Genomic DNA, 20,928 nt, shown 5'->3' with positions numbered 1-20,928 from the left:
TCTAGGTCACTCCTTACACTTATATTAATGAAGCTAGCCTCCAATAAATGCTGTAATTCTCATCAGACTTGTTTTTATTCCCCCAATTCAGAAGGTAATAATGACTTCTCCAAATAAAGCACTAGAGGTACAGCTACAAATGAAACAAAATGCCGAAGAGCTGCATGATTTTATGAAGGAATTGGAGAGCTGGGAAAAAGATATAAAGCAGGTGGATTCTGAACTAAGAAAACAGAGTGGTGCCCCAGAGGAGGTAAATTCAAGAATCCAATCTGTAAATGAATATGCCTGTTCATAAAAGTGGTATTTATTAGATTTATATTAGATTTACATGGTGCACTATCCAAAGAAAGGTAGGGTAGTTTGCTTAATAACTGCTTGTTTGGTATTCAAGTTTTTGTTTTTGGAGGCTTTTTGTTTTGGGTGTGTGTACGCACGTGTGCTTACCTGCAAATAGGCCAATTTTTTTCTCTGTCTTTTTTTCCGTACAATTTACATGGCAGAGCAAGTAATCCATTATTTAAGATATTTAATTTTGATGGCCCAAATCCTGGGTGTTTACATTAACTTGTTAGTCCTTTTGACTTCAGTGGGTCTACTTGCATGAGAAGTGCAAATAGGATTCAAAGGAAATCTGTTGCATCTGAAGGAGTTCACAAATTGCAGAAAATGTTTTGGAAGTAGATGGGCTTATTTAAGTACAAATAAACTTGATGTAGATTCCTATTGAAATAAATGGCAAAACATCTATTGACTTCAGTGGTACCAGAATTTCACTGCCTGTGCACAAATAGATAACTGGTATTGGTGAGGAATATGCAAATGGTTGCCATGAAATATGCCAATGGGTTTTTTCATGTTAACTCTTTCCGAGTAAGAAAAAAAAAGAAATACAGAATCAACCCACTAAATTATTAGTCACACATGCACATTTATCAATTATTTACCCATCTTTTTATCAGCTTGTAGAGCAGCACCAACATGAACATTATTTCACTGAAGCTGTGTTTTATATGTTACCAGGGAATAAATACAGTTTCCTTTAAAAAGTTTAAGAATCAGAAGCCAAAAGTGAACTTGAATATAAATTACCTCAGAATTGTGATGCTGAAATGACTTGTACATATAATTTCATTTTCTGAAAAATTTTGAGGCAAGGGTTTCTTGGGATAATATCTATTATTGGACCAACTGTCATTAGGATAGAGTTAGACAAGCTTTTGAATGCATTCTGCATTAGGTTCCTAAACTCTTTGTCTTCACCTCCTGAGTCATGTATTGGTTTGGTGTTTTGGGGGATATATACCCTCAATATTGCTGTTAATAAAAACTGAAAACTAAATTGAAGTAATATTTTTTTTCTATCTAGAATTTACCACCAATTCGAAATGAGGCATATAGGAAAAAGAAAAAAAGCAAAACTAAAGTTCCTTCTAAGAAAACGACTGAAGAAAACCAAAAAAACAAGATAAAGTCTTATGACTATGAAGCATGGGGAAAGCTTGATGTGGTAAATAATTAATGAGAATGTACTCCTTCTCTAGATCATCTTGATCCTCTGCCTAGTAATTTATTTGCATTTGTGTAGAGTTATAGATTTTAATGAATGCAAATTAATAGCTGACTTAATTTTCTGTCATTTCAGGATAGGATACTTGAAGAACTGGATAAAGAAGATAGCACCCATGATTCTGTATCTCCAGACTCTGATTCTGAAGAGGATGGAATTCGTATAGATCAAGAGAAAGCTATTGCTGAGAAAGAAAAGGTTATTACAGCACTAAATGATTTCTTTAATGCAATAATACTTAAACAGTATCTTTGAGCAATTGTCTGCATGACTTAACTTTTGATGAGTGCATGCCTAAGATTGTGTGTGTGTATGGGGCTATAGGAGCTGTCCCTGACTGTAGACATTCTTGTGCCTCTTTGTGTATGCCCAAGACTATAAAGTGTGGCATTGGCCCAGCAATCTTTCAGTTCCTTCTCTAATGCTCAGAACAGTGAGACCAGACACTTTAAACTCTCATGATACAATATGTGCTTCAAATGAGTATTGAGATAACAAGTGTAGTTTTTAATTTGTGTGGTTTGTTGGTAGTTGCTTTATTATACCTTTTTGCTAAAGAATTAGGCGTTATGCCTAGACTTCCATGTTCTAGCTTTTATGGCTAAAACTAAATCCCTGGAATTAAAGATTGTGAGGTTGTTATAACTCTGAATAACACTCAGAATTTTTTATGCTTTCAGGGGAGAGAGATCCCTTCCTTTTCCAAAAATCTTTCCTTTTCTAAATCAAGGTGGTTTCATAGGGTCAGAAGGGACCTGAGCAGATCATCAAGTCCGACCCCCTGCCATGGCAGGAAAGAGTACTGGGATCAAACGACCCCGGCAAGGTGTTCATCTATCCTCCTCTTAAAGACCCCCAGAGTAGGAGCCAGCACCACTTCTCTTGGAAGATGGTTCCAGATCCTACCCGCCCTGATGGTGAAGTAGCACCTCCTGATGTCTAGTCTGAATCTACCCTCTGCCAGCTTGTGACCGTTATTTCTAGTCACTCCTGGTAGTGCTTGGGGGAACAGGGACTCCCCCAATGCCTGCTGGTCCCCTCTGACTTGTTTGTAAACATCCACTAGATCCCCCCTCAGCCTTCTCTTGTGGAGGCTGAATAGGTTCAGGTCCCATAGCCTCCACTTGTAGGACCTGCCTTGCTGCCCCCTGATCATGCAAGTGGCCCTCCTCTGGACCCTCTCCATGTTGTCCACATCCCTCCTGAAGTGTGGCGCCCAGAACTGGACACAGTACTCCAACTGCAGAGTAAGAGTTTTGAAGAGATGGGAGCCCAGGAAGGGTGGCTGTGCCTTAAGGAAATGATCCTTCGGGCACAGTGGGATGCAATCCCGATGCAGGGAAGAAGGGGGAAAGGGGCCAAGAGGCTTCCTTGGCCGTCCAGAGAAATCCAGAGCAGCCTACGGGCAAAAAGGGGGGCATATAAAAAGTGGAAATGGGGAGAGATTACCAAAGAGGAGTATACCTCCTCTGCTCGCACTTGTAGGGAGGCAGTTAGACAGGCCAAAGCTACCATGGAGCTGAGGATGGCATCCCAAGTTAACAATAACAAAAAATTGTTTTTTTAGATATATAGGGAGTAAAAGGAAGGCCCAGTGTGGAATAGGACCTCTACCAAATGGGCATAAGCAATTGGTGACGGACAGGGGGGACAAGGCTGAACTCCTCAATGAGTTCTTTGCCTCAGTATTCCTAAGCGAGGGGCAAGACAAGTCTCTCACTGGGATTGTAGAGAGGCAGCAGCAGGGTGCCAGACTACCATGCGTAGACCCTGAGATGGTACAGAGGCACTTCGAGGAACTGGATGCCTTTAAGTCGGCAGGCCCGGATGAGCTCCATCCGAAGGTACTGAAGGCACTGGCCGACATCATTGCACAGCCACTGGCGGGAATATTTGAACACGTATGGCATACGGGCCAGGTCCCGGAGGACTGGAAAAGACCCAGTGCGGTCCCCATTTTCAAGAAGGGGAGGAAGGAGGACCCAGGCAACTATAGGCCAGTCAGTCTCACCTCCATCCTTGGCAAAGTCTTTGAAAAAATTATCAAGGCTCACATTTGTGAGAGCCCGGCAGGAAAAATTATGCTGAGGGGAAACCAGCACGGGTTCGTAGCAGGTAGATCATGCCTGACTAATCTAGTCTCTTTTTATGACCAGGTTACAAAACGCCTGGATGCAGGAGTAGGGGTTGACGTTGTTTACTTAGACTTCAGGAAGGCCTTCGATACGGTATCCTGCACCATACTGGTGAACAAGTTAAGAGTCTGTGACTTGGATGACTACACAGTCCGGTGGGTGGCGAATTGGCTAGAGGGTCATACCTAGAGGGTGGTGGATGGGTCAGTAGCGACTTGGAAGGGTGTGGGCAGTGGAGTCCCGCAGGGCTTGGTCCTTGGACCGATACTCTTCAATGTCTTCATCAGCAACTTGGATGAGGGAGTGGAGTGTACTGTGTCCGAGTTTGCAGATGACACAAAACTATGGGGAGAAGTGGACACACCAGAGGGCAGGGAACAACTACAAGCAGACCTGGACAGGTTGGACATATGGGCAGAAAACAACAGAATGCAATTCAACAAGGAGAAATGCAAAGTGCTGCATCTAGGGAGGAAAAATGTCCAGCATACCTACTGCCTAGGAAATGACCTGCTTGGTGGCACGGAAGCAGAAAAGGATCTTGGAGTCCTAGTGGATTCCCAACATGAACGTGAGTCATCAGTGTGACGAAGTCATCAGAAAAGCTAATGGCACTTTATCGTGCATCAGCAGATGCATGACAAACAGAACCAAGGAGGTGATACTTCCTCTCTATCAGGCTGGTCAGACCGCAGTTGGAATACTGCGTGCAATTTTGGGTGCCACACTTCAAGAGGGATGTGGATAACCTGGAGAGGGTCCAGAGAAATGCCACTCGGATGGTTAAGGGCTTGCAGGCCAAGCCGTATGAGGAGACTGGGGCACCTGGACCTCTTCAGCCTCTGCAAGAGAAGGTTGAGAGGCGACCTTGTGGCTGCCTATAAGTTCATCATGGGGGCACAGAAGGGAATTGGTGAGGCTTTATTCGCCATGGCGCCCCTGGGGGTTACAAGAAATAATGGCCATAAGCTAGCAGAGAGCAGATTTAGACTAGATATTAGGAAGAACTTCTTCACAGTTAGAGTGGCCAAAGTCTGGAATGGGCTCCCAAGGGAGGTGGTGCTCTCCCCTACCCTGGGGGTCTTCAAGAGGAGGTTAGATAGGCATCTAGCTGGGGTCATCTAAACCCAGCACTCTTTCCTGCCTATGCTCGATGATCTATTGAGGTCCCTTCCGACCCTAGCATATATGAATCTGTGAACTGAGGCCTGACCAGTATCGCATAGGGGGGAGGATTACCTCCTTGGAACTGCTTGAGGTTCATCTGTGGATGCATGACCAGGTGCGGTTGGCCTTCCTGACCGTGTCCGTACACTGTCGGCCCATTTTCATTTTGGCGTCAATAATGACTCCAAGATCCTTTTCTGCCTCTGCACTGCTGAGAAGGGAGTTCCCTAGCCTGTAGGTATGCTGCTGGTTCTTCCCCCCCAGGTCAGTGTTCTTCCCCTGCACTTGTCAGTGTTGAAACCCATCCTGTTCTCATCCACTCACCCCTATAACCTGTCTAGTTCCAATTGCAGCCTATTCCTCCCTTCTAGCGTGCCCACTTCCCCTCACATTTTGGTGTTGTCTGCGAATTTGAACAGGGTGCTTTTTACCCCCTCGTCCAAGTTGCTGATTAACATGTTGAACAGTGCAGGCCCAAGGACCGAGCCCTGCGGAGCCCCACTGCCCACGTCCCTCCAGGTCAAATAAGACCCGTCCACCACCACTCTCAGGGTGCAGCCTTCCTGCCAGTTAGTGACCCATTTGACTGTGTAGGTGTCGACGCCACAGTCCCCTGGTTTGTTAATGAGAATGGGGTGAGAGACGGTGTCGAAGGCCTTCCTAAAGTCCAGAAAGACTATGTCCACTACTACCTCTGCAGCTAAGGATTTTGTGACCTGGTCATAGAAGGCCACCAGGTTGGTCTGACAGGACCTGCCTCTAATGAACCTGTTCTGGTTGCCCCTAAGCATCATCTCCCCTGCTGGCCCCTAGTGGACATGTGCCAGGATAATTCTCTCAAAAAGCTTACCCAGAATCGAGGTAAGACTAACTGGCCTATAGTTTCCCGGGTCCTCCTTCCTCCCTTTTTGAAAATGGGAACCACATTGGCCCTTTTCCAGTCCTCTGGCACCATGAGTGCTCATAAAGCCGTGCCAGGGGTCCCACAATGATCTCTGCTAATTCCCTCAGCACTCTGGGGTGGAGATAGTCAGGACTAGCTGATTTAAATACATCCAGTCCCTCCAGAAGTTCCCTGACTAGGTCCTCACTGATCCTAGGCCTGGGTGCGCCTCCCCTGGGGCCTATGGGGATCCCGGTGCGGGGGTGACTGAGTCCCTGCTCAGAAAAATGGAGGCAAAGAAATTGTTAAATAGGTTAGCTTTATCATCTGATGTGACATCCAGATTTCCTAGCGTGTCTTGCAGAGGCCCCACATTACCCAGTACCTTCTTTTTACCCCCTATGTATTTAAAAAAGGACTTCTTGTTGTCCTTGATCCGGCTAGCTAGTCCCAGTTCCATCTCCGCTTTGACCTTCCTGACCACCCCCCTGCAGCCCCGAGCAACCGAGGTATAGTCCTCCCTGGTGATGGCCCCTCCCTTCCATTGGGTGTACGCCTCCTTTTTAGCTAGGAGATTTTCCCGTATGCTTTTGGTGAGCCATGGGGGCTTTTGCGCTGTCGTGCCCCCTTTGATCCGTATTGGGATTACCTCCCTTTGGGCTTGGAGGATCGTCTCCTTAAGAAATGACCACTCTTCTTGGACACCTGACTCCTCTCCCCTCCAGGACCTCAGTACTCCTCCCCCCCCCCCACTATTCTCCTCACCTCATTGAAGTCTGCCTTCCTGAAGTCCAGGGCTGCTGCCTTGCTGCAGGCCTTAGCCACCTTGCGCTGGATGGTGAATTCCAGCAGGTGATAATCACTGTTGCCCAGGTGGTTGAGCACCCGTAGACCCCTCACCAGGTCGTCGCCCATGGCCAGGACCAGGTCCAACTAGGCGTCTCCCCTGGTGGGGCTGTGCACCTCCTGGGGTTAGATGGAGGTCCTGTATCTCGGCTAGGAACCTATGTGAGCAGTCAGACCTGGCTGACTGCTCTTCCCAGCAGATGTCTGGAAAGTTCAGGTCACCTATGATGACCATGTCCTTTGACCTAATTACCTCCGTGAGCTGACTTAAGAATTCCCAGTCTAGGCTTGTCTTAGGCTCCTTTCTTTAAGAGCACTCAGACATCTTCAGAACATGAGGTTAAAAATCTTGCTAAATTTTCATGGTCTCTTTCAAATGTCCTAATGAGCTGTCAAGGTTCTTTGGGTAAATCCATTATCAAATGAGCTGTGGCATTCATTTGAGTTCCTGGGCACTTTCTTCAAAAGCACATAAGAACTTTTGACACAAGTCCCACTTGAATTTCTTGTGAACAGATTTGAGAAACATGGGCTAAACAACTACAAGATGGACATAAAACCAACTCAATAGCCATAAGCTAAGAGTAATTACAAATGGATCTATGTTGGATACAAATGGATCTAAGCTGGAATGGCAGGAGGTTTCAAGTTGAGTTCCACAGTGGTCTGTCCTCAGTCTAGTGCAGTTCAATATGTTTGTTAATGATTTGTATGCTGGAATAGAGAATTTTTAAAGTGGGAAATAATTCACTGCCTTTACCATCATAACCCTAAGAGAAGTTGCACAAATTACTAGAGATTCTACATGCCTTCATACCTGCTAGAACTAACATGCCAATTAATTAAATCTTGTTAGATCTATGACAGATCTGTGACAAATCCCAGCAGTTATGGCACCTTCTTCCATCAAGTTAAAAAGTGATCAGGTTCCTGACCACAGCAGTTCTTAGTCTTTTTTTTTTCCCCCCAAAAAACAGACCCACATACCATTCGCACCCCCTACTTTGGGATTTGTTCTAAGGGATTTGATTGACTTTACACCGATCCAGTCCCTATTTTCAGTCAATGATATAGGACTACTTGTTCTTAAAAAATTACAAATGAGGTGTACTCTTATTATTTATTTCAGTCATTTTTGGTCCCTTGGTTATTTTCTCCACTTTCTTCAGGATCTTCTTTCATGACATACTGTTAAAAAAAAATCAGACTCCCTACTGGATCTCAAAGCATGAAAGGGCCCTTGAAATTCAGAGGAAAAGCTTTTTTTTTTTTCTTCTCCTGTTTTTTTTCCCCTGCCTTTCTAACCTCAACAAGGGAAAAAAGAAGAGTCAGTTCATATTTCGAATCAGGTACCATCTCAACAAATTAATTTGGCATTTAAAATTCAGGATGATGACCTTAGTTTTTATATTTCCTTTACTGGGTTTATTCATGCTTGTCAACATTTAAGATACCTACTGTTACATATCAGTTCACCATACACACAGAGAATCCTGTGGCAGAACCAGCTCATCTAATGTGACAATTCCTGTACAGCACAACTGAAACTTTGTATTTGGAAGATGTTCATCTGCTGTCTTCAGTGGAAGCCTCTGTTTTTGGATTGTCTCTAAGCAACTGTTCATCTTCCTATTCGGGATCATGATACATTTTCCCACACTATAGTTGCTAGATGCTCCTTAAAAGCTTCATTCATGCATTTTTGAAAGTCTAGGAACCCATTCCTTGCAACATCTGTGGATTCATGAGACTGATCTCTCTTTAGGAATCTGGCTCTCTATACCACCTTTTCATGAAGACATATTTTTAATATCCATAACTCAAGTGTAGTGGCATTTCAGGTTCTTATAGGTGACCTACCCTGTAATGTTCTTACTTAAGTGTCTTTTGCTTCCCCCTAAATAAAACTAATCAGCTTTCTTCCAAGGTGCAATCAAATCAAAAGGAGGACAAACTACATACCCTTTATATACTAACACAACTGCTTTCTTATACGGCTTTGATGGAGGAAGTCCCTTTAGGACCTTCCCCAGACTGTTTATAGCATCTTTCAAATAAGTGAACAGTTGAGCAAAAACTATATAAATGGAGTTTAAGTAAATTATGAGGTGAAACAAATTTTTAAGGTCTACCAGTAGGTCATCCTATTGGAAAACTCACAGAAGCTTTGAAAGACACCCCATTGAAGATATTTACAAGATGGGAGAAGTCCACACTTAGCTATCATTGTTTTTAATTGAGGGCTTAAGATTGAACTCCTGCTTTGGCAGATCTCTCCTGCCATCCTCGGTTAGAGTTTCCAGCACCTGTCTCCTGACTGTGAGGTTACTGCTTGCTTGCCAGAAATAGACTACATGTCAATAACATGGATAGTTTTGCCACCGACTATCACTGTAAAATCTTGTACCATCTGAATTCTCTATATGTGAAGATGAAAAATGGTTGTGCCCATTCGCCTTTAATGTGCTTGAGTGGAGAGATGGGGTTTGAGAGTATATTAGACACCAAAAAGTGTCACATCTTGTGTTCATGGGAGGCCCGTGTATCAAGTAGAACTCATGTAGACAGCACCTCTTGAAGAACCACAGTTACTTTGGGGCATAAACTGAGTATGTAGGGGCCCAAGGGCCCTGGTCCCCCTTGGGAAGGATGACCACCTGTCCCTAATTGGGCAGGACAGTCCCAAAATGAGAACATCAGGTCCCGGTCCCAGGCTGCATGACTCCAGGACAGCATTTGTTCCAAATTCCCAGTATCGTGCTGGGATCTGGGTTTACCATTCACTGTGGAAAAAAGGCAGGAAATGGTGGGTTTCTCCTTGGAGGCTGGCAGAGTTCCAGCCTGCAGGGGGCTTCAGAGAACATGATGGAGGGAGCACCATGTGCATATGCACATGTACATGGCTAGCAATACAGCCCCAGGCAGTGGTGGAGAGCAGTTCCCCCAACTGCCTGCAGGTAAGTCAGGCGGGGGCAGATTGAGGCCCCCACAGTGAGGGAGGAAGGGAAGAAGGTGTAGGGGCTAGACCTGGGTCACTGCATAGCCAGGGTAGTTCATAGAGCTGGGACCAGGGCAGGGAGCAGGACAGAGCAGCAGGTGGCTCATCTTGGGGGGTGACTCCCTGCCGCTGCTGCATGCACTGCCAGGGAGAGGGGCATGGGAGGGCACGTGCCCCAGATTTGTGCACGGAGCAGATGCAGGCTGCCTGCTGTGGCCTCAGAGCTCTGTGCCTTGCTGCCCTCCCCACTAGGAGCCCCACACTAGCTATGTTGCCATGGCGAGGTGCCCCTTGCCCACCTGGCAGCAGGGGGGGGGGGGGGAGACAACATCCCCGTGGCAGGGCTTCCGGGGGGAAGGGAACAGGATGGGGGGCCCTGAGGCTGCAGGGGAAGCCTGCATCAACCCCTACCATGGACTCTGGTCAGCTGAGCTCTGCTCTGGCTTTGCTGCCAAGGCAGGGAAGGAGGGCCATCAGATTCCCCCTGCCCCCCTGCAAAAATAAGTTGGCATCTATGCTTCAGGGTAAGTAACTGGTCTTTTTTTCCTGCTGAAGTCTGAGCTACAATATGTGATGGGATTTGTTCTAAACTTCCTCAAAGCCAGTGATGCTTTATAATATTTTAGATGAGAATTTTCCCTCTTGCTTTCCACACAATGTTTTAAGTCTTTCTGTTAGAGGTGCTAGGTTGTTAAGACTGCACCTCCATATATTTGTCTTCCTTTTCCGCTTTGTCAATATTCTTCACCCTGGACTTGAACCAAAATCTAGCAGTGGCAAAAGAAGTTCAGTCTTTTTGTCTACTGTTTAGTGTGAGTAGAATGACTAAGGATACTAGAAATGGTGCAAATTACAATGGGACTAGCCTGCTATATCTGCCTCTCCCTTGATGCATAGGGGTCAAGAATCTGTATGACTGAGTGCAAGCAGCTGGATGCTCCAAAGGGGTGAGACTGTTTGGATAGTCACAGCCATTTTAGAACATGAGAAGAATTAGAACATTTTAAGGCATTAGTAACTGACTAATTTTGGGATGAGGCAGCATTTGGATATAGGCAGTGAAATATTTGACAAAAATTAATTAGTAAAGATGCTGTAAAGAGCTGAAAGCATTTGTCACATTACAGTGTATATTAAATTGACAAAAAGCATATTTTTTACAGGGCAATAAGTATTTCAAACAAGGAATCTATGATGAAGCAATCGAATGTTACACACGAGGGATGCATGCTGATCCGTACAATCCAGTCTTGCCCACAAACAGAGCATCATCTTTCTTTAGAATGAAAAAGTAAGGTCTATGTTGTGAATATATCTTTTTAATTTTTTTAATAAAATTTTCCTTCAGATTTTAGTTATGGGACTATTCATTCTAAGACCCATGGGTCTGTTTATTATACACATCAGCCTGCTTTGCAACTTTATCTCGAGTTAATGACACCAGTTCCTCGTAAATAAACAGTAGGGGTATACCGATAAAGATTTTCTTGGTTGATACCAATAGCCAATTTATTAACCAGTCATATTGCCGATACCGAGCCGATAGCCAATATACAGGAATGCAGCTGGGCAGCCTGGAGAGCAGTGTCCTGCTGGTAAGTCTGTGGTGGGCAGGGGTGAGGGGGAGGGAAGGGATGGGGCAACTTGAGGCCCCCATGGTGAGGGAAGGAGAGGGGCTAGGGCAGGGACAGGTGCTGCCCAGTCAGGGTGATGAATGGGACCCCGGGCAGGGCGTGGGATGGAGCTGTGGGCAGCTTATCCAGGGAGGGGGGCGGGGATGGTTCCACACTGCTGCACACACTTCTGGAGGAGGCATGGAGCAGGGGTATGTGCCCCCTGTATTTGTGTGCAGGTCAGAGGTGGGCTGTCTGCTACGAGCTCAGGGCTAGGGGCAGTGCCGGCCTCTTCCCGGCATGGGGGCTGGGCTCAGGGTGGGTGGAGGTATGGCAGGCTCAGCTGCGTGGGGTGGGCAGCTGGCCCTGGGAGGCATGGCTATGTGGGGGGGGGCCCTACCGAGAATTTTAGAGTAGCTATAGCCCCGCAACCCTCCCCCACAGTGCCACCTCTGTTCGAGGCACACACTCTGCTTTGCTGCCTTTACTTCAGGAGTCCCCTGCTGTGGGGCAGGCAGGGGTCACATGGCTGAAATAAGGCTCCTGGGGGAAAAGTAGAATGGACTGTCCCAAGCAGGATCGGCATTGGGAAAGGTTTGGGGGGGGAGGGGAGGGGGACCAGGCTATATCCACCCCAGAATTCCCCATAGGCCTCCCACAGCCACCCCTTCCAGTGCCACCACCAGCTGCCTGGCATAGCTGAGCCCACCCCACCCCTGCCTCCCCTGGGCCATCTTTCTACCGGGTAGAGGCTGGCGCTGCCTCTGCCCCACACAGAAATCCAGGAGGGGCATATGCCCCCCATGCCTCCCCCAAGGGTTCATGCAGCAGCGGGGAGCTGCCCCAGCCTTCCACTGTGCCCCCTGATGAACCACCCACAGCTCTGTCCTGTACCCTGCCCTGGGGTCCCATTCACACCCTTGGCTGGGCAGCGCCTGCCCCGGCCCTGCTCCCTCCCTCACCATAAGGGCCTTGATTCCCCTCATAGACTTACTGGCAGGACGCTGTTTTCCAAGCTACCAGGCTGCATTCCTGCCCACATGCATGTGTGCAGCTTGGAGCATGCACACAGCATTTATCAGTGACATTAATCGGCTGCATTGGCCAAAAAAAGCCAATAATGTTAATTTTCCTTTCATTGGTGCTGATCTGATATGTGACCGATATATCAGTGCATCTCTAATGAACAGTGTAGTGTCCTTCATGATTTGATTAAATCTGTTAACTTAACGGAGAACCATATTTAATTTTTAATTTGAATATATTCAAAGTAACTGATTTACATTGTTGACACAGGTATTCTGTTGCTGAATCTGACTGCAATTTAGCACTTGCACTAGATAAGAATTATACAAAGGCTTATGCCAGAAGAGGAGCTGCTCGCTTTGCTTTGAAAAATCTTCAGGGTGCCAAAGAAGGTTGGTGAGTTTTTTTGGATACATTCCTTAAAATGCAAGTAAGTGATTTATGTGCTTACTGATTAAAGCTTCCTTTTTGAGGATTTATTTTTATACTTTCTGATTTTATACTTGCTGAATTTTTAACTTCCATTTTCAAGAAATGATGAAAATGAAATTCAGATTGTTCTTCTATCAGCATGTAAAATAATAGCATCTGTCAAATGACTGTGACCTGGGAAACCAGAATCGAACCTTTTAGTGCACTATATTGAGCTTGCTATTCTAAGCCATTTAAAACATAAAGGACTTGGAATTACTGAACTTATTTGGATCTGCCTTCTCCACTTTAACTTCCCAGTTAAAGGCACAGTAGCTTAAAACTTGTCACCCGATATGGTATATAAAAATATGGAATTTTGATGTCTCCCTATCTTCTGGTTTTAGATTATCAAAAGGTTTTAGAATTGGATCCAAATAACTTTGAAGCGAAAAATGAACTGAGAAAAATAGATCAGGTAAGAAATAATGGTGGTTACTCGCATAGTCTAATAAACATATGTTAAACTAAAACACATAGAGAAAGAAAATCGCATATACGGGTACTCTGATGCATAATATATGCATATAATATATATTATTATATATGCATATAATACATTTGCGAAAGCCCGGCAGGAAAAGTTATGCTGAAGGGAAACCAGCATGGGTTCATAGCAGGTAGATCATGCCCGACTAATCTAGTCTGTTTTTATGACCAGGTTACAAAATGCCTGGATGCAGGAGTAGGGGTTGATGTCATATACTTAGACTTCAGGAAGGCCTTCAATATGGTATCCCACACTATACTGGTGAACAAGTTAAGAGGCTGTGATTTGGATGACTACACAGTCCAGTGGGTGGAGAATTGGCTAGAGGGTCGCACCCAGAGAGTCGTAGTGGATGGGTTGTTATCAACCTGGAAGGGTGTGGGCAGTGGAGTCCCGCAGGGCTCGGTCCTAGGACCGATACTCTTCAATGTATTCATCAGCGACTTGGACGAGGGAGTGAAGCGTACTCTGTCCAAGTTTGGGGATGACACAAAAATGTGGGGAGAAGTAGACACACCGGAGGGCAGAGAACAACTACAAGCAGACCTGGACAAGTTGGACAAATGGGCAGAAAACAACAAAATGCAATTCAACAAGGAGAAATGCAAAGTGCTGCACCTAGGGAGGAAAAATGTCCAGCATACCTACTGCCTAGGAAATGACCTGCTTGGTGGCACGGAAGCAGAAAGGGATCTTGGAGTCCTAGTGGACTCCAAGATGAACATGAGTCGGCAGTGTGACGAAGCCATCAGAAAAGCTAATGGTACGTTATCATGCATCAGCAGATGCATGACGAACAGATCCAAGGAGGTGATATTTCCCCTCTATCGGGCACTGGTTAGACTGCAGTTGGAATACTGCGTTCAATTTTGGGCACCACAATTCAAGAGGGATGTGGATAACCTGGAGAGGATCCAGAGAAGGGCCACACTTATGGTTAAGGGCTTGTAGGCCAAGCCCTATGAGGAGAGACTGGGGCACCTGGACCTCTTCAGCCTCCACAAGAGAAGGTTGAGGGGCGAGCTTGTGGCTGCCTATAAGTTCATCATGGGGGCACAGAAGGGAATTGGTGAGGTTTTATTCACCAAGGCGCCTCTGGGGGTTACAAGAAATAATGGCCACAAGCTAGCAGAGAGCAAATTTAGACTGGATGTTAGGAAGAACTTCTTCACTGTTAGAGTGGCCAAAGTCTGTAATGGGCTCCCAAGGGAGGTGGTGCTCTCCCCTACCCTGGGGGTCTTCAAGAGGAGGTTAGATAGGCATCTGGCTGGGGTCATCTAGAGCCAGCACTCTTTCCTGCCTATGCAGGGGGTTGGACTCGATGAACTATTGAGGTCCCTTCCAACCCTAGAATCTATGAATCTATATACATAAAGTGGATAAATGCAAAATTTAATTGCATAACCCACAAGAAGTGTGGATTGGAACAGTATATTCTCATAAATATGGTTACTTGCATATTGGTTAAGTGCATGACATCTTTCATCCCTTCTGTCTATTCTGTAGTTTAATTGTTGGCTATTTACTTGCACCAGAAACATTGAAGAATAAGCTTTTGTCAATGAGCTTCTATTAGAAGCTTTGAAAATGACAGGAGGTAATAGCATTCCTAAGGGTCGTTTCCCCTGACTTTAAAGACCTCTAATAGCAGCCCCAACTTAAAAGTGAGAAAACTAGGCAGTTACGTGACTGCTAATAGCATGGCACCAAGCGTTCTGGGTCCCTAATAAGCACTGCTTACAGCACTGTCAGTGCTGTGTCCCCAGACTGAGTAGCTCCCTCTCACTTTAGAAATTTCTAACAATCACTGTCCAGGGCAGCTATTGGAAGCCTTCAAAACGAAAGGAGTAATTCAGTTTCAGGACTGCTAATATCACAGCACTGACAGACCTTTTATTATTAAAAACAGTTTACATTGGGTTTGGATAAATGAATGCTCCAGGTAAGTGCATAACCTTTTTTCATTTCTAAAACTATGCATGTAAATAGAGGACATGGTACGTCTCTTTATGTATGGAAGAGATGTATATGTTCTCTTGGCTACAGAGTAGTACTAGCTCATATAATCCTTACAGCTCTGCTTAAAGGTGGGATTCAGAGATGCAATCATTCAGTGTGAATAGGGGGCTTAAATACTGCAAAAGGTCAAATATCCATGGCATCTTCACACATTTAGTGTAAAAGAGACAACACGTGTCTGAAATCTATATCTCTTTAGTGAGAGGCAAGTAGTTGGAATCATATAAAATTAGTGTTCAAAGGGACCTCAGGAGGTCATCTAGTCCAACCCCCCTAAAAGAAGGACCATCCATAGTTAGATCATCCCAGCCAAGGCTTTGTCTAGCTGGGTCTTAGAAACCTCCAAGGATGGAGATTCCACAACCTCTGGGTAGCCTGTTTCAGTGCTTTACCCCCCTCCTATTGAGAACGTTCTTTCTAATACTGAACCTAATTTCCTTTGCTGCAACTTGAAACCATTGCTCCTTGTTCTGTCATCTGCTACCACTGAGAACAATCTAGCTCCATCCTCTTTGGAACCACCGTTCAGGTAGTCGAAGACTATTATTAAATCTCCCCCCAGTCTTCTCCAAATTAAATAAATCCAGTTCCTTCAGCCTCTCTTCAGAAGTCATGTGCCCCAGACTTTGTGGGGATCTTTTATTGCATAGTTGGGAGAGATTCCTCAGGAAACCTTACACCCAAAAGCACATATAATGTCTCTCCAGGCTACATAGGTGGTTCAATAAAAGCCATCACCTCAAAAAGGTCTTTCCCTCACATACTGGTATTTCCTGGTTCATCGTGGCTACAGCATCACTGCAGTGTACTACCTCCTTAGGTATAATTTTGGAAGCATTTGAAAGTTACTTTCAAACCAATCCCCATTGCTATAAACTACATAATGAATTCTGTAAGTTTCTGATGTTAAGTCTTTTTGTTGTACAGGTACCATTGTTATTAGCTAGCATTGTGCTTTAGAAACCAGCATATCAGAATTAAAATTTACTGTACTGATAACTAAGTTTATATGTTTATATAACATACATATACACACATATATAGATATTAATAAAACCTAATGTGTTGCACAGAGAAAATGTTCATAAAAAGTTTGAGCCCTTTTTAAAATCATTTTAACAGAAAAATTTCATTATATGCATTCAAACAATAACTAAGAGGTTTATATTAAAAAAATAAAGTGAAATAAAAGAATGCATCACTTAGATATCAGCAGAGAAACCATGATTTATTCTAATCAAAGAAAACTCGGGGCAGGAGAGGAGGGAACGGGTATTTCAGTTGAGTGATATTGCTAATGTTCTTCATTGCAGGCTGTAATGTCAAAAGACGATTCAAAACCAACAGAACATGAAGAAGTTGTCAAAAAGCATGAATTAACAGAACAAGAAAAGCAGCAAATTGAACAGCAGCAGCTCAAACAGAAGGCTATTGCAGAAAAGGACTTGGTAAATCGTGAAACCTTTACCTATAGGAGAAAAATTACATGAACTTATTTAATTTATAGGATGACTTACTATTCAAATATGGAAAAATGCGAAGTGCACATTGTATCTTATTTAACTCTGTAGTCATTCATTTGCTTAGCTTTATAGGGTGCATTTATATTTAAGGGTGTGAAGCAGGGTTTAAACTGACTAAAATCTGTTGTTGACAGTTCCAGAAATTCAAAATCAGGATAATCCTTTGTTGTGCAAGCAGTTGTACCAATATAAAGATGATAAGTTTTGGAGTAAGAACCATTAGTCTAACCCCTGATCTTCCAATGTGGTGCAGCTGCAAGGTCTAAGCAGGGAATGAGACTAGTAAACGAAGAAGGATGTAGGTAATGCCAACAGTTCATGGCTTCACTCTATTGACTTTTTTTTAAATGATCAAGAAGCAAAATAGACACCTGTGATGCCTACAGGCCACCCACCAAGTAATTTGTTTTGGTTTTGTTGTTTCTTGTAGATATTCATAAGAATTGGACCTTTATGGGATTTTCAGGAGAGAGAAATAATTTGTTACATTAATTGAGAGAAGGGCCTCTGCTTCAGGGCCAATGGGAAGAAAATAAGAATACGTTGTGGGATTAAGAGTTATCTTTGATTAAAGCGGTTTTAATTGAAACAGTAATAGGTGGTGTAGATAGATAAAAAAAAGGTGCAGTTCTGAAGGGCCTTGAATGTGAAGATGGGAAACCTGAATGTGATTCCTGGAAAAGTAGGAGTCAGTAAGGACTAGGCTGGGTTAGGATATGGGGAGACCTTCATATGAAGATGCTAGAGAGATGTACTGAGTGGTAAGATTTAGATTCAGAGAGGTAGTCTTGTTATTTGTTAATGTAGCTGAAGGAGTTAAGATAATCCAAAGTAAGTGCACAGGCAGAAGTGTGTCTTTGTGGCAGGGGAATATATTTTCTAATAAGGAGATACTAGAGGAATAAAAATGTTGGTGGACAGAGCTGTAGAAAGACAGGAGGAACATTGCACTGTCCTTGAAATAATCAGCTTGAAAAAGCAGCTAAGAGGCTGAGGAGGATGAGGGTGAAATAGAGATCCTGAGACAGCTTTAAATTAATTAGGGACTTTGTGAGCTGCTATGCAGCAGAAAGGAAGATTGGAAAGAGAGCTAATAGGGTGGATTTAATTTAAATCATGATTTATATCACTGGGCAGGGAAGCTTTGATTTAATCATTGTTTTCTACAAAAAGTGCATTCTTGTTGGATATACCCTATTCATTTAATCTCTTGAAACTTTGCACCTTTAGAGGAAGGTAAGGGTGTGACTGTGTATATGCACATGCAGAGAGACAGTAGGACTGTTGGGTGGGTAATCAGGTCTGTTCTCTCTCATCTCCATATACTGCTGTTAACAAGGAGACAACAAATTCTCCCTATGCCTGAAGAAAGGCATTTGTGCCCAAAAGCTTGCAAAGAACAAATTTTCCAACTATTTAGTTGGTCTGATAAGAGATCACTTCTATCCAAAGAATCTTGTCTGTTTGTAATCTCTGGAGACACAAATCCACACTTTGAGAACTGAAATTAAGTATCATAGAGATGCTTAATGAGTTCTAGACAGAGCACTAAGTCCCATTCGGTAGAGTGGTCCTTTAATCTTTACTAATCTATAGAGGAGCCTCTGGGAGCCCCATAAGATTGGGCCCTTAATATAGTCCATGGCCTGCTGTGACCTATTTATAAAACTTCTAAAAAGGTTATGTGAATATATAGTCTCAAATAGTATATCATTAGAAGTTATAATCGCTATTCCATGATAATATCTTTGAGCTTTAACATATCCTAAATTAAAACTATAAATGTTTACTTTTTTTTAAAGTATCTTAAAAAAATAAGAAATATGATTAAATCAAAAACATCTTTAAAATAAGAAAAACAATCTTTTTTATTTTAAAAAAATAATTGATTTTTATCCACCCTGACATCTAAAGATACCTAAATGTAAAGTGGAGGAACTTGAAGCATTGAGTTAAAAAATTAGGAATAAAATGGGAATGGGGAAATAAGTAAAGTTAGGAGTTACAGTAGTCTTTAAGGATACGGAAAGCCATTGCCTGCTTATGCTGAACATGAGGAAAGTGAGAGGTTGAGAGGAAAAGTAAAAGAAGTGGTGAGGAATAGGTATCAGGAGATGAGTGCATGAGGTAATCATGGCAGAAATAAGAAATAAAGGAAAAGGAGCATAAGAAAGAAAACTTGAAGGCCTTGATCTTGAGTTTAAAATATAGGATTGATATTTGAGACAGATGAATTTAGACCTTGGGTCATTACATACCTTGGATAAGTCTCTCTCTCTCAATTTTCCTGCGCATCAGTTTCCCAGATATAAAAAGGAGTTAATAGTTTCTAGCGGTGTACCAGTACATTGGTCCATATTGTATAGGCATTGATAAAAGGAAAATTGACGTTATCAGCAATCAGCTTCTTTTGACTGATGTGGCCAATAATGTTGCCAATAAATGCTGTGTCCTTGCGTGCAGCCATAGTATGCATGCTGCCAGGAGTACATTCTGGCAGCTTGGAGAGCAGTGTCCGGCCAGTAAGTCTCTGGGGGGCAAAGAGGCATGGGGGGGTGGCAGAGGCAGGGTGGGGGCAGATTGAGGCCCCTGCAGTGAGGGAGGGAGTGGGGTTGAGGCTGCGTCCAAGGGCAGGAGTAGGCACTGCACAGTCAAGGAGAAACGAAGCCACAGCTCTTCCAGGGGGCAGGGAGGGAGGGGTGTGACAGAGGGCCCACTCAGGGCTGGATCTCAACATTGGTCGGCCCTCTGTCTAGGACAGTCTGCTCTATCTTCCTGCCATGACTTGTTTAATAAGTTTCATGTAAATATGCAGGAGGCTGCCTATTTAATGCCCCGATGCCTAAGGTATTATATATGGCTCCAACCTTCCCTACACCATGTCCCATGCCTTTCAGATGGCATTGCAAATTGGTAACAGCTCCGGGCTGTGGCCGGGCTGAACTCTGCCCCTTGCTGGGCCTTTAACATTCTACTCTCGCAGTCTGCCCCCTCTCACAAGGCCTCATTCACACGGTCACTCTCAACCTGCCATGGATCCGTGCAACCCCTTCAGGTCCACCTTGGGCCCTACCCTACATGGCCCTTCCAGCTGTCCTACTTGCACTCTGGCTGGCCGCCACACTGCCCTCCAGACCCTGTGGCCACTAGCCTTATGCCTCACGCTGGGCCTCAACCACTAGTCCCTCTCCAGGAAACTTGCTCATGATGTCACTCTTGTGGGGTTTGGCCCACATGCAGCCCTTCAGGTTGCCTGAGCAACCTTACTCTACAAACCCCCTGGTGCAGCCCTTCAGGCCCACCTATGGAGACCCTACTCTACACCTCTCATGCACAGCCCTTCAAGCATCACCATGAACCCTGCTCTGTGCAGGCCTCTACACATACTTCTGCCCCCTCACTGGCGCCCTTTTCTTCCCACTCACTGGGGCTCAGAGTCTTACACCCCACGGGCTCAGGTGTCTGCATATGTGCCTGATTCCACTGCCTGGCCCTGCTCTAAAATTATCCACTGGGAGTGGGAGCTGGGGTTATAAGGCTCCTCTACCCACTTTTCACTGGGGAGGCAACTGGTGTGCCATTTCTGGGGAACTACCCCACCATGTGTAGTCCCACCAGACCATCCTTCCCCAGCAGGTTGTAGTTTCCAGTCATGCCCCAGAAGCAGAAGCTTCCTACCATCCCCAGAGTTCCTGCCTTTACCTCCAAGGTGTTCATAGCAGCTCCAGCTGGGCAGTGTTCTTTCCCCAGCTGTTTACAACAACTGCTGGCTCTGCCCTGAGGGCCTGAGCTAAAATAGAGGCCGCTCAGCCCTCTCCTCCAATCCCTTGGTCCTCCTGCAGAAATGTGACCGCTTCATCGGGGCTGGCCTGCACCTGCCAGCTGCCCTGCTGCCTGCTCTCAGCCTTTAAAGTGGCAGGTACCAAAGGAACTTTGCCACAGGGGGGCGGTTCCTGCTGCTGCATGCACCCCTGGGGGAGGCATAGGCCCTCCAGATCTGTGCACAGGGCAAGGGCAGGCTGCCCACTGTATGCTCAGGGCCAGCCAGGGGCTGCACCAGTCTCTTCCTGGCAGAGGGGGCTGGGCTTAGGCTGTGATCGTGGTAGGTGGGGCGGGGCAGCTGGCCAGCGGAGAGGCGGGGTAGGTGGCAGCAGTGCTGGGGGACTACTTTGAATTTTGGTGTGGCT

General features: G+C 44.9%; 1 protein-coding gene across 3 annotated transcripts in view; it reads left to right on the top strand.

Annotated features, from left to right (window-relative positions):
• RPAP3 (RNA polymerase II associated protein 3) overlaps nucleotides 1–20,928 on the top strand; it is a 47,502-nt gene that overhangs the window by 8,951 nt on the left and 17,623 nt on the right. For all 3 annotated transcript variants that reach the window (XM_019492918.2, XM_019492913.2, XM_019492910.2), the window contains 7 exons: nucleotides 92–253; nucleotides 1,370–1,510; nucleotides 1,646–1,768; nucleotides 10,763–10,890; nucleotides 12,509–12,630; nucleotides 13,057–13,127; nucleotides 16,532–16,666. In XM_019492918.2, the coding sequence (XP_019348463.1) occupies nucleotides 101–253; nucleotides 1,370–1,510; nucleotides 1,646–1,768; nucleotides 10,763–10,890; nucleotides 12,509–12,630; nucleotides 13,057–13,127; nucleotides 16,532–16,666 (873 nt within the window). In that variant the 5' untranslated portion in view covers nucleotides 92–100. The remainder of the gene's footprint in view (nucleotides 1–91; nucleotides 254–1,369; nucleotides 1,511–1,645; nucleotides 1,769–10,762; nucleotides 10,891–12,508; nucleotides 12,631–13,056; nucleotides 13,128–16,531; nucleotides 16,667–20,928) is intronic.

This window comes from Alligator mississippiensis, chromosome 4 (genome assembly GCF_030867095.1).
Source record: "Alligator mississippiensis isolate rAllMis1 chromosome 4, rAllMis1, whole genome shotgun sequence".
Classification (NCBI taxonomy): domain Eukaryota; kingdom Metazoa; phylum Chordata; order Crocodylia; family Alligatoridae; genus Alligator; species Alligator mississippiensis.
This window is presented reverse-complemented; position numbering and strand designations above follow the sequence as displayed.